This window comes from Gymnodraco acuticeps, unplaced genomic scaffold, assembly GCF_902827175.1.
Source record: "Gymnodraco acuticeps unplaced genomic scaffold, fGymAcu1.1, whole genome shotgun sequence".
Taxonomy (NCBI): domain Eukaryota; kingdom Metazoa; phylum Chordata; class Actinopteri; order Perciformes; family Bathydraconidae; genus Gymnodraco; species Gymnodraco acuticeps.
In genome coordinates, this window is record NW_022990501.1 from 303071 (window position 1) to 315829 (window position 12759).

General features: G+C 38.6%; 3 protein-coding genes across 4 annotated transcripts; 1 reads left to right on the forward strand and 2 right to left on the reverse strand.

Moving 5' to 3' along the window:
- The first annotated feature begins 204 nt into the window (after positions 1–204).
- gng3 (guanine nucleotide binding protein (G protein), gamma 3) lies at positions 205–4389 on the forward strand. Its single transcript, XM_034226602.1, has 3 exons — positions 205–417; positions 1289–1391; positions 2559–4389. The coding sequence occupies exons 2-3, from the start codon at positions 1290–1292 to the stop codon at positions 2685–2687; spliced, it is 231 nt and encodes a 76-aa protein (XP_034082493.1). The 5' UTR covers positions 205–417; position 1289; the 3' UTR covers positions 2688–4389.
- On the reverse strand, positions 3949–8296 carry banf1 (BAF nuclear assembly factor 1). Of its 2 annotated transcripts, XM_034226600.1 has the most exons (4): positions 8147–8296; positions 6766–6930; positions 5859–5958; positions 3949–4179 (listed from the first exon to the last, which is right to left on the reverse strand). In XM_034226600.1, exons 2-4 carry the CDS (start codon positions 6889–6891, stop codon positions 4139–4141), a joined length of 267 nt encoding a protein of 88 aa, XP_034082491.1. In that variant the 5' UTR covers positions 6892–6930; positions 8147–8296; the 3' UTR covers positions 3949–4138. The 2 variants fall into 2 exon arrangements, with proteins under 2 accessions (XP_034082491.1, XP_034082490.1); XM_034226599.1 differs by lacking the exon at positions 3949–4179 and having other exon boundaries at positions 4392–5958.
- Positions 8297–8633: 337 nt separating this feature from the next.
- prdx5 (peroxiredoxin 5) lies at positions 8634–12020 on the reverse strand. Its single transcript, XM_034226763.1, has 6 exons — positions 11735–12020; positions 10610–10744; positions 10384–10515; positions 9712–9750; positions 9568–9632; positions 8634–8998 (listed from the first exon to the last, which is right to left on the reverse strand). The coding sequence occupies exons 1-6, from the start codon at positions 11828–11830 to the stop codon at positions 8893–8895; spliced, it is 573 nt and encodes a 190-aa protein (XP_034082654.1). The 5' UTR covers positions 11831–12020; the 3' UTR covers positions 8634–8892.
- Between the last annotated feature and the right edge of the window lie 739 nt (positions 12021–12759).

The following is a 12759-nucleotide window of genomic DNA, read 5'->3' on the forward strand; positions in this document are numbered from 1 at the left end:
GTTTATAATCTTTAAGCACTAAAACCCAAATGCACCCACAATACATTATAACCATCCGCTTCCCTATCAAAGATTAAAACCTTAACATTTCCCCAATTTCCTACAGCACAGACATGGTACAATCTGCCTTCATAAGAAAACCATCACCAATGGCTTCCCCCCTCCCTCCGTCCGGCAGGTACCACTTCCTGCCGAGGGGGTGATGCTATCCATCCACCCCAGATCTAGTGCTCATTGTGGCAGAATTACAGTGCACTGGACTGTACAGAGCAGTGTAGCATCCAGGCTGCTGTCTGTGAGGGGTGGGGTCCGGCTACACTGATACCACCAAACGAAAGCTAACAGAGAGGCAGAAAAGGAGAGGAAAAATAGAGCGCAGAGGGGGGAAGATTTCACCTAAAGAGGACTATAAAACGGGTAAGGAGAAAAGGGGGTGGGTGGAGATAAAGGGGAAGAGACAATGGAGAAAGGTCCAGAATTGTTCAAATAGATCCTTTGCTGCTTCTGCATGCTTCCCCCCTGTTGACAATACATCTTTCTTGATTCATTTTCCATATGATACCTTTTTGTTTAAATCATATGTATATTTATTTAACATTTCATAAATATATTTATGTGATTATTCCATTCTACATTTGATTTTTCTGTGGGTATTCTTGCTTGTGGTGTGGGCCATGGTATACATCTGACCATTTGGCCCAGTAATGATTATTTTGCATTTGATTGAATACATAGACCCATACTTTTGTTCATATTTACAATTATATATTGGAGGAGGGGTGTCAATTCTATAATACAATGTTGGCTGATATTCATACTTATTCATTGGAAACTGACATGGCTGTGCAACCAACGTTTCAATGTAAATAATAAATATATGCTATACTTGTTGAGCATAGCTTTCATCATGTTCTGTATGACACAATAGTGCTGAAAGAATGACTTCATTTTTTCAGGAACTTTAAGGTCAGACAGTGATTTTGATCAGCCACCTAGATGTGTAAGCTAACTTTGCAATCAGTAACCCAATGTGTATGAGCAGGAAATACACACCTCCATCTTAACTATTCAAAGCCTTTACATATTAGGAATACATTTTATTTTTAGAGAGATGGCACACTTAGTCAAAGTATTGACTTGCATTTTTAAGATTTTTGGAATAATCATTTTCTGGAGAAATATAAGGCTACCAATTCAATGGAAAATGTAAAAAAGATTTACAGAATGTATTTGTATTTCTATGCCATTGTTATCCCTGGAGCTTAAATGTTGTTGTGTTGGTGGACAGGATGAAAGGAGACACCCCAGTGAACAGTACCATGATGAGTGTCGGTCAGGCCAGGAAGCTGGTGGAGCAACTGAAGATAGAGGCTAGTTTCTGCAGGATAAAGGTAAGACAAGCTGGACGTCTCACATTCAGACACAAATCATACACTAAACCCTATAATAAAAAGGGAAACAATTGAACCAATGTATGAGTTAAATCCAAACAGTCGACTAAATACATTTCCAAATGGCTTTTTGAGAAGCTAAAAAAATATTTGTTGATACAAGTTCAAATAATGTCATGCCCAACACTGAAATCAAACGTGTACTTGCTCATGTCAAGTACATGCCCACACAAAGTCATAATGATACTACATTATTTGTATTGAATGATTAATACTGCTGCACAAACTAAAACCGCCCTCAGATTAAACAAAGTCCACGATTGATTTGCCCATTGACTTATAAAGCATCTAAGTTGAAAGAACAGCACTAAACGATCTTGACATTTACATCTGTTTTGCAGTTGGGAGAGAATCACAGGTGACTATCAATGCACTCTAAGTCCATGCTTATCATGGAGGAGTTTCCAGCATGACTTTTGACCAGAACAAGGGTTAGTTTTAATGCTTTAAAAGGCGTACTTCTCTTTACTCAAAGACTTCAAGAACCAAAACACATTTAGAAATTCAACCTTTAAACATTTAGATATAGAACTCTTTATAGCGATACTTGAAGTATTACACTACCCCTATGTTATGGCTGTACTGTGAGACCATTGTTACTGCAGACATCTAGTCTTCCTAAAATGAATCAATATTAAACCTGCTCATACTGTTGGTATTATTTATAATAGTATACCAATTTACCAAATAAATACAATTTAAAAAAAACTGCTAAAGTGAATGAATCCGTGGATTGATAGAATAAGTTAAATTAGCTCTGCTTCAGTTGGCTAGCACAATTGAATGCGGTTTACATTAATAATAATCATCCGATATTTGTACACTGAGACCATTTTTGTATACTTTAGGTACATTTTGCAGACATTACTAACACATTTTTACAGTAACGTTTAGAATGCAGGACTTTTATTTGTGACAAAGTATTCACATTTTTTGGTAAGAAAAAATGGAAATTGTATTTCTTTATTTCTCCCGTTTTTCCAATATGTACAAAATATTGCAAAAGTCCTCCAGTGGAGATCTTGAATGTCTTGCAAAAATCCAGAGAAAACAACCTTTGATTGAAACGTGATGTTGAGTTGTCCCTGATTCTGACCCTCGTCTCAGGTATCGAAGGCCGCGGCGGACCTGATGGCGTACTGCGACGCTCACTCCTGTGACGACCCCCTGATCAGCCCCGTGCCCATCTCAGAGAACCCCTACAGGGAGAAGAAGTTCTTCTGCGCTCTGCTTTGAGACCAATCAGGGATTGCTGTGATTAAAAGTACAACTGTACAGTACATGTATGTACAGTGTGTACTTCTGATCTGAATGAGACATCAATGTAGCCTACTATAGGAACCTTGCATAAAAGCTGCCGATGTAAAGTACACAATCAACTCTGGAACTAAATTATTTCACTGCTAAAGTCTCAATGTAAGAGGGGAAAAACAAATATAACAAAACCCAAACATTCAATCGATAGAGTCAGAGTTATCATAATCAAAAGTAAATAAACTTAGCTATTATTAGTTTAATAACACATGTCATGCTTATTTATATTATAGGTAACTGCCAAAAAAGGATAATCATATGGATCAGATTTAACTGAGAGGCAAAGTCCCACGCTTTGGATTTAGCTCGGTCAGATGCTGCTCTGACAGATCAAGGCTGTCACTTCGGCCCATTATAATGTTCATACATTTGTGAAAAAAAAGCCTGTTAGGTACGTTTATGAAATGTCCTATCTTGGTTGCTACGTGTAGAGGTAATACCACTCTTCTTCAGATTAACGCTCTTTCCGTGTTCTGTCTCCATCAACAGCTAGCTTAGCCTTTTAGAGCTACACATTCATTCAATAGAGGAACAAATCCAGCGGAATGAATCCTAAAACCCCAGAAATGAGTTGCACTTCAGGTTCCGTTTGGAAGTCAATGGGTTTTCAGTTAGACGCCTGAAATGAGTTGTGTGTCAGAAAGAGACTTTACAGTGTTGTCATCCTGCTTGTGAATTTTGAGGCTTTTACATGTTTTTTAAAAAAGGTCTGGCTTACGCTTCTAAAATCATAGTGATGATAATTTGTGAAGAGCATCTTACTAACAAGACAGGTGGTATGATAAACGTTCGTTGGCCAGGACTCATTTTCCACAATAATCGAAAAACTAAAGGAACATTTGCTAAATGCTTATTTGTAGGACTACAAAATACTTCAACCCTGCAGCACTCAGTTCTCTTTTCCAATATGTTTTGGCAGTTGCTTGTATCTACCAAGTCCAGGCTGTGTTTATAAGTGGAGCCATTTCATTCAAGGTTTATTAGGATGTTAGAATTTCTATACTGTTGCCGTCGTGTGTGTGGAAACGTGTATGTGTATGCAAAGGTGCTACTGTGAAACTTAAGCCACAATCCTGAGTCAGATCACGGTCGGAAAACACATGTTATAGTTCAATAGCATAGACCCGAAAGGAAAAAAACATTCCTAGGGCTATGAACATTTAATATATAATCTAAGCCATTAAATCAAAATCAGCTATTTTATTGAGTCTGTCACAGGAAGTTTTATATTTCTGCAAGGTAAACAAAATAAATGCAGTCGTCAAATGTACTTTTAAAGTGTACATTTTAACCAATCAGGTGTGATGGGCCCAACGTCTCCTCTCATTCATGTGAAGCAAGGACGAATGTGAATGAGTTGGGAATTCCTTTTATTAATTAAAATGTGTCGCTTTCTCTGTGGTTATTTCTCCATCTGCAATACAGGCAATGACATATTTATGTTAAATGTCTGCAAGAAAAAGAAAATTGCTGTAATTTGGAGTTCCCCTCATCTCACGAGCTCCACAGCATCTTCAACACGATAAAACATATGTTCCAAATCTTGCAAATAACAAATGTGGTGCTTTGCAAAAAGAGAAACCATGGAACATGAAGAATTGAAATAAAACCTCCTGGTATCAAAGATGTTTTCGCACTTGTGATTTTATTTGATAGAAATTGAATCTTTAATGAACATGTAAGAGAAAAACACGTGTGGAATATAAAAACTGAAGAGTTTTCATACACAGCTGGTGGGGTGTGGAAGATTCAATGGCACAACCCAGACGAGCACTACTGCAGGTTTTACAGGTTAGGAATGGCATGCATTAAGGCATCATGTTAGAAACAGTCAGAGATGGTGTGGAGCTCACTGCAAACTAACACCATGTGATCTAGTATTGTTTAAAGGTTAGTTAAGACACATATAACCAATAGATTACATCAGTTTTGTCACACGAGATTCTACTGAAGCTGCAAATGGTGTTGTTCCAGTAGAGCATAGCAATACAAGCAGCTTCACTGTTAACGGACAAACAGGGGTTGATTTACTCTATCATTGGATTTGTCATAATATTCTAACCGCGTTTATCCAAAACCTCTCATCCTGGTAGCCATTTACGACAGTGTTTCATCAGAGTCTTTATTTATACACTTTTCCCCCATCTTAAAACCAGCTTTGACCAGACGTGGCCATGGTGCTTCTTTATTTGCAAGATCAAACATAAAAGGTGTTTCCAGTACAAAATGAGCTTCTCTGCTGAGACCAGTGTCACATTCATTGTGAGGTTTTGTTTTTGTCTGTCACATCAAATCAGTTACATCTTCAGCCAGACACTTTCAAACTGACAACCTACAAGAGATCCTTAAAAACATTGTCCTATAGTGACATCGTGCAAAACTGTGATATGATGCACAATTATGAGGGGAAAAAGAGTGCTTACGTGGACTTTCCAATGGCTTTAAAAATGGATAAACAGGGCAAGATGGCAACAAAGTTAAAGGCTTTAACATAGAACTAAGTATTTGAGCTTAAAAGATGTCAATTCCTAGTAAACGACCAACAATTCATGAACCATTCGAAACGTTGACCGTAAACAAAATGTAAATGCAGTTTTCCAATGAACCTAGACAAATTAAATATAATGAACATGAGCACTCTTAACTGGAGACTTGACAGTCTACTAAATGTTATTACAGCACAACATTAATAAAGTTATATTCATGTGTCACTGTGCTACAGCCCTACGAGGACATGTTCAGATGTTCACCATAAAAAGGCCTACCGACGTCACAGCCAGATAAAATGTCACAGTATGAATATCATTTTAAAGGAAGATGAATCCTACTTGTGAAAGACCATGAAAATTGCATTTGTACATTTTGTTTGGGGTCAAGAAATACACTTACAGCTTTGAGTGTAATTTAAATATAAAAATGACTTCAATGACTTCATTAGGGTGCACAGTGTCAGTTCGTATTTGTGGTATAGCTGAATATAATGGATAGCACTGAAGAGGTAATGTACAGCTTGGACTTCAGAAGTAGAAAACGATGACTGAACACTTTATAAGAAGGCGTCACACCATTCTTTGAGGCACCCAAAGCAGTCACCTTGTTGTTTGGTATTTGCAGAGCAAGTGTCTTTCAGCCAGTCCCGGAAAAGCTCCTCGTCTTTCTTCAGCACCAGAAACTGTCCGAGGACCACGTACGCCTGCGGAGGGAAAGACAGACACACACGGAAATATAATAAAGACAGGAATGCAAGGGTTTCCCACATTAACGGCCCCGTTGTTAAGAAGCCAGTGTTCAATCACATCTCGGAAAGCATGAAGAGGATAGGTGGAAAGGCCAGTTTAAAAACGTGGTGTGATTTGAACCCAAACACCGTATTATTGAACCCCTAAATATTACCACTCCTTATCCATGGTGCCTCACCAGCCACTCATGACATTATTCCCTGTGATGTTTACACACTGCCTTGTTCTTTTTGAGTGATGATCCAAGATTGCAGCTCTTTAGTTTTCTCTGAGACTAAGCCTGTCACAGCCTTTCACACGCACCCAAAATAATCATTGACTTTTAAGAAGACAAAGACAGTGTGTGTGCTGTCTTTGTCTTCCTGGAAGCAAAGGCACTAAATTGCACATGGCCTTTCCGTCACAACGTTGATTCAATCAAAAAGGTGCCATTTAAAGTGTAGTATTATTATTTGACAATCCAGCAACTGCTTTAACACTAACCCTGTTTCTTAAATGTTCACATTACAAAAACTAGAATATTCATGATACTTTGATAAGGAAGGGCAGTTACGAAAATAGCTACTAAACTTAAAATGACAACATTTTATAAGCCTGTGCATTACTAATGTTTTTTCTTTCATTGATTTCAAGACACAAATACCATAACGTTGATAATACCACAATCGCAGCGATGTTGGCACCCTTTATAGTGCATCGTATATTTGTGATAACTAACTACCACACGTGTTTATATTGAATACAAATCAAATCCCAATTACCTTGTCAAAACCCTTCTCCTCCAGTCTTTTGCCAAGGACCTCTCCAATGCCTGCCAGAGCGTTCACAGGCTTCTCGCCCATGGGCTCGGCCACAAAGTCTTTATGTTTCTGGGATGTCGACGACATGGCTGTTTCGTAGACGGGCAAAGATCACCAACTAATGAACTGTAACACAAACAAGATAATATAAATTAAAAAGGCAGTCAAATTCATGTAACAGATATTTGCCCTATTCCATAATTCATGTTGTTTTTTCCATTATTTGTGTGCATGCATTTCTGAAACAACCATGAGGAATTGACTGTAGGGTTAGACTTCTGACTGCGTTTTGGTTTAGGTAGTTTGTGGTCAACACCAACTGTGAAGCTTTGTAACCAGTTACGGTGTTTATTTTTAGTTTCAAATAAGTCTCGAAGACATTTGATATGTTTCCCAGTGAGAGTCTGCCAGGTCTGTTGTAACACTAGCTTATTATTTACTGTCTTACTCTTGTCCATACTGGGCAGCGTTCCTAAACTAACAGGAGAAAGGGCTAGAAGTCATTGTGCACACCCAATAAGCATTCCTGGTTTGAATCCATTCACACAAGTAAGTGAATAGGGTGTGTTGAAACTAATACAGTGCGTTAGGTTTCGATGTCAGAGTATCATGTTAAGATCAGTGTGATACATGCTACATTACAATGTGTAGTGATTCTAAGCTTGGGTTCAATACAAAACAAATGTATATCACCCCCTTCAATCAATTCAGAGTTGTCAGATTCAAAATGTAAATTGTAAACAGCATGATTAACACCAACCAACATGTTATTGGTATCAAAGGGCCTCTTGTTATTACTTATTAACCTTAACCACTCCCTGCTGCAAGTCCTTATTATTTATCATACTTTTAGCCTACTTATATTTAAACAATTCTACACACTGCATTGGATATTTATGCAGGAGTTTACCATACTGTGTATATAAAAGCTGTTTACGCTTTGATACAGCGACTGGCTAGCTACAATACGGTACACTTCCACCATTGAATTGCGCGGGTAACACATCTTAGTGCTAATAGCTTTAGCACAACGAGCTAATGCTCAGTAGATAAACAGTGTTTTCGTTTATTGCACTACGAGTGGCCACTGCCTAATTCAAGGTGGTCTTAAAACAGTACGTGGGCCTGAAGAGACCCTCGCCGTATACGAAGTTAGCGCAGTGAAGCTAGTTTCTCAGCATGTAGGCGCCTTCATGATAACTTAACGCTATAGTAGCTTCAGAGGTAGCTAGCCAATAACTCTGCACGTTAAAGTAGTGCTCGTTATCTTCTGACACTACTTTTTTTGTACACAGCATATTTTAGCTAATGAAAACTTCATTATGGATGAGTTTCGACTTACTTCTTAGTGTACTGTCCAGGCTGATATGAGTGTAGTTCGGTGGAGAGCTGATGCTTTGCTTTCTGTTTCTGTGCAAACACCGGCGACCACAATGCAATGCGCCTGCTTCTTGCGTCCTTACGTCACTGTACAGCAGCGTTTTTCCCCCCTGATTGTTGACCAACAGGATAAGCATGTCTGAGCCATGGATACAACATCCAGGCCTTAATCTCTGTTACTTTACAACTTCTTAACAAGGATGAATGTTTTACTATCTACAACACTTTACCTGTATAATTAAGAAAGATGTACTTTTGAATGTTAGAATTAGCATGGTGTCTTGTTTTTTACATCGTATGCATGTTTACTTTGATTCAAAATGTCATTAAGACACATTAGGGCATGCTGTCTTTTTGCATTGGTCATCATTATTATTATCGGCTGTGTATACAAAAAACAATTAAAACATACAATAACTTAAACTATGAACAATACAGAAAACATTGAATATTGCTTTACGGTTGACTTTTATTTTCTTACAGGTTATCAGGAGACAGAGGATAACACTAGTTCCTTTGGATTGATTAATCATTTTATAGTTGTGCGCGTTAATGCCTTCCAGCTCTTTACATTAGCATCCAAGTTACTTTTGCATCCATTGTTGGGGGGAAAGGAAGAGGCGTGAGCAGGGTAGCACTTGGTTTGGTTAGTGCAACTTTAATAGTAACTGAGTGTTTGCAGTTTGGTTTAATACTCTCTAAATATGCCTACAGTTCAGACAGAACATTAGAAGCCAAGCTGCAGGTCAGCCCAGTGCCGTCTGGCTCCACATTGATCTTCTTCACAACTCCATCTTCCACCACCATCGCATATCTGAAACACAGGATCAAACACACACTTCATCTCTGCACCATGAGAGAGTCCAGTTGGATATGTTACATGATATTGCAAAACAAAAAGGGTTTTATATTTATTTAACAGGGACAGTGCACATTATTGCAAATGTACCAGAGTTACAAGAGGCTATTTTCATATGCAGTCCCTGAACAGATGTTGTGATCATCAGGTTCATCGTATGTTGCTATGCTCAAAATCACACCCTTGTTCACTCCCTATATAATCATTTGACAGTTAACTCTATAGAGAGCGGTATATTGAGATTTAAAGAGCACACTTATGTATAATTGTAATATACTATACTTATGTATATAATATAACTGCTTTTTATCACCTATAAAATGCAATTCTTTGATTATTACCATATCGTGTAAATAACAAACATTACTTTGTTTGTTACATTTTCAGAAATGTTTGTAGCAACAAAAGATGTAAGTAATGGGAGTGATTTACAGCACAGCCTGAGTTTACATTGTAATTGATCAAACAAAAAAAGATTCAAAACAAATGCAGTCAAATCTGATATGAGCAAAAATGATCATTACCTCTTGGATCGCTTGTTCCCAAGTGCCTGAACAATCTGATCACTGTCAAGCAGCAGATCCACCGCCTACGGGGCAGAAAGAAACGGAGAGATGAGCACAGGTCACATTTAATAGAACAGAATAATACCAGAAATATAATCTTACCTTTGTAAAAGCTCCGGTAGGATCAGCCAGCATTCGAATCTGCAGAGAGGAGTGAGCTCAGCATTCTTAATATCAAACGGTACATTTAATGAATTATGAAATCTGCTGTGTCATCAACCTTTCTTTTCTTAAGGAAGGCTACTCGGAAAAAAGGCTGTTCAGAATGTGGAAAAAGTGAGCTAACGTAGTTCAATATCACAAAATATGTAACCAATAACTTTGCTTTAACTAACATCAAAATCCCAGAGTTAAATAATGCCTTTTTTTTGCAATGTTGACATGGCAAAGAACATATATATATGTAAAATATATATTGTGAAGCCATAGGACTAGGAGCAGTGAGCAGCTATTGTACAGCACCCAGGGAGCAATGGGAGTGGGGTCAGGGGTTGTCCACGGCAGGGCCCAGGAGGTGAACTGGGACCTCTCCAAGTACCAGTCCACACTCCTTATTTAGGTCTGGTCTGGGACTTGAACCGGCGACCCTACGGCTCATAGTCCAAGCCTCTACTGACTGAGCCACTGCCGGACTACTGATAATGAGGCTTTTTTTGTCACCAAAAAGTTGTGTGCAGTTTATTATGAGGAGATGTTGTTGTTGGGTATCTCACGATCTGACTTGAGGTCATAAAAAAAAAAAGAAGCTGATTGCAAAAACATTGTCTTCCATACCTTGCCATCTGTTCCGTGCTCCTTTCCCCAGGCAGCCATGACGAATGCGTCATTGACAGAGATGCAAGCGACCTCCTGCATACCTTTACTCTTCAGGTCCGCAGCCTGCTCCACAAAACCTGGAAGGTGAGTCTGAAAGCATAAAACAAAGACAACGTCAGCTGCCTGATGCGAAAGGGAATTGTGCACAACACACAGTTAACAGGGATGAAAGTGTGGACTCCACCTTGGAACAACCAGGGGTAAAAGCTCCAGGTACAGCAAAGAGGACTCCTTTCTTCCCCTTGAAGAGCTGATCCATAGACACCTTATTCCCTGGCTCCCCCTCCTGGACCTCCACTGCAGGGAGAGATTCACCAACCTGATGGGGATTGAGAAGAAAAACATGAAAGAAGGTAGACCCACATTCTCAAATGACCATCAACACAATTACCTACCAGCTAATGACCAGCAAATTGTCATGTAGTGACTGTAGTGACGCAAAGACACTTAAATGAAGCATAGCTATTTTGTAATGCTTTGGACTTCTTGAATGCTGATAACTCTGTAATGTAAATCATGGAACAGTAGCCTACTATAAAGCAATAAAGCTACTAATTAAGATTGGAAGGGGATTTAGAAAATGATGAATAGCAAATATTGGCTTTTGCCGCTAGAGGTCGACACATTACCACATTACCACATAAAGACGTGTCGCATTAAAATGGCCGATTGCCTTAACTATTGAAAACATCAACAGTGACGGATTAATCATTTACACATAAAACGCATTTCCAACAAGATATTAAACACAATATACACTTCAGTTATGGCCTTAAAGATATTTTAATAAAACAATATGTATACAGAGCAGCTGTGAAGTTCAGGCACACTCGGATAATCCAGTTGTAAGGGAACTTTTAACTTGGAATATTTTTAAAACATACAGTTTTTGTGGAGGCAAGACGGGGCAACGCAAGTCTAATTTTAACTTCACTGGTCTTAAAAAAGTGATATCAGTTTCCGTGCGTCTCTGTATAAAAGGCAGGGGGTAGTGTGCCCGACAGCTAGTGTTACGTTAATAATTTACTGTTAGCATTATGCTTCATTCAAATAACCAGCATATGTAGAGAAAGCAACTGGCGAAGTACCGAGAGGACGGGGAGTGGGGACAGTCGTGATAATCAAACAAATTGCTTAAATCCTAGCTCGTGACTGTCATGGCGACGGGCTTCGGAGAGACCGTCAGCACAGCGAGTTACACAGAGAAGGACGGAGCATTGTCGTGCAGTTTAGTTCATTCTACAGTACATTTCAACGACCCCTTCACGTCCTTGCACTAGCCATGCAGCTAACCCCATGCAGGACTTACCTGAATCGGCATGTTGACAACGGGAGAAGTGTGTAAGAGCTTGACGCACTGGAGGACACGGGTGCTCTTGGTGATAGTGCGTGTAATGGCAAGCATTACGGCTCGCTATTTAACCAGCTAGCCTTAGTTTCCTGTATGGAGTCCTGCGTATGGTGTTCCTGTTCTGCGTTCCTGCTGTCCGACAGACACACACCTCAAGCTGCCTGTCACTAAACCTTACCACACCGTTAACCTACAGCAGTGTCCCACATTGACTTTGGCTGTTGGGATTTAACCTAGTTTACAGATTTGGGCCTGTTAAACCTGTATTTACATGGGCCATCTGCTAGCTAAAGCCAAGTATAATGTAAATGACTAATACATGTGCTGTAGTGTTGAAGAAGTACTAGAAACACAAGTTTAAATAGAAAATGCCATGGTATATCAAGGTCTAAGTAAAAGTCTAGAGTCCAGTATTGTCAGGAAAATGCACTGAAAGTATCAATGCATAAACTATCAAAGACAAATAATGCTATATTATTCAGTTTTTTTTTTATCACTAACACACATTAAAAAGCGATTTCATGTTGTCTAATGTGGAGCCAGTTTTAAATACTACAACTATAGATGAATAAGCAGTGTAGTAGGCCTACTGAATCATATTTGAGCGTCACATAAAATGTAGTGGAATAAAACTTACACTATTTCCTATTGAATATTAGTGGAGTACAAGTATATAAAGCATTATAAAAAGCAAATATTTGAGTGAAGTACAAGTATTTCAAAGGTATTCTTATGTGTGGTAAATTAGTTAATTGCACCACTGTTGATATGTCATTTTAAATAAACAAATAATCTATATATCCAGTGATTTAGATGACTTTTATTTTCTTTCTTCTTTTCGAAGTCCTATTTATTTACCTTAGCTTGAACACAGCACACAAGTCAGCAGTCCTACACAGACACACTTGACAGGATAATGTAGGTTAAAACTTCAAATGCCTTGCAAGAAGTTGCTTTAAAATGAATACACAAACACATGGAGA

Excerpts from the sequence above, each read along its gene's own strand:
- prdx5 (XM_034226763.1), bottom strand. The coding sequence starts at position 11,830 with ATGCTTGCCATTACACGCACTATCACCAAGAGCACCCGTGTCCTCCAG. Across the intron at positions 10,745-11,734 it reads TTGTCAACATGCCGATTCAG|GTTGGTGAATCTCTCCCTGC; the intron begins GTAAGTCCTGCA and ends AATCCCCATCAG. Across the intron at positions 9,751-10,383 it reads AGCACGGAACAGATGGCAAG|ATTCGAATGCTGGCTGATCC; the intron begins GTATGGAAGACA and ends TCCTCTCTGCAG.
- gng3 (XM_034226602.1), top strand. The coding sequence starts at position 1,290 with ATGAAAGGAGACACCCCAGTGAACAGTACCATGATGAGTGTCGGTCAG. Across the intron at positions 1,392-2,558 it reads CTAGTTTCTGCAGGATAAAG|GTATCGAAGGCCGCGGCGGA; the intron begins GTAAGACAAGCT and ends CCCTCGTCTCAG.
- banf1 (XM_034226599.1), bottom strand. The coding sequence starts at position 6,891 with ATGTCGTCGACATCCCAGAAACATAAAGACTTTGTGGCCGAGCCCATG. Across the intron at positions 5,959-6,765 it reads AGGAGAAGGGTTTTGACAAG|GCGTACGTGGTCCTCGGACA; the intron begins GTAATTGGGATT and ends TTCCCTCCGCAG.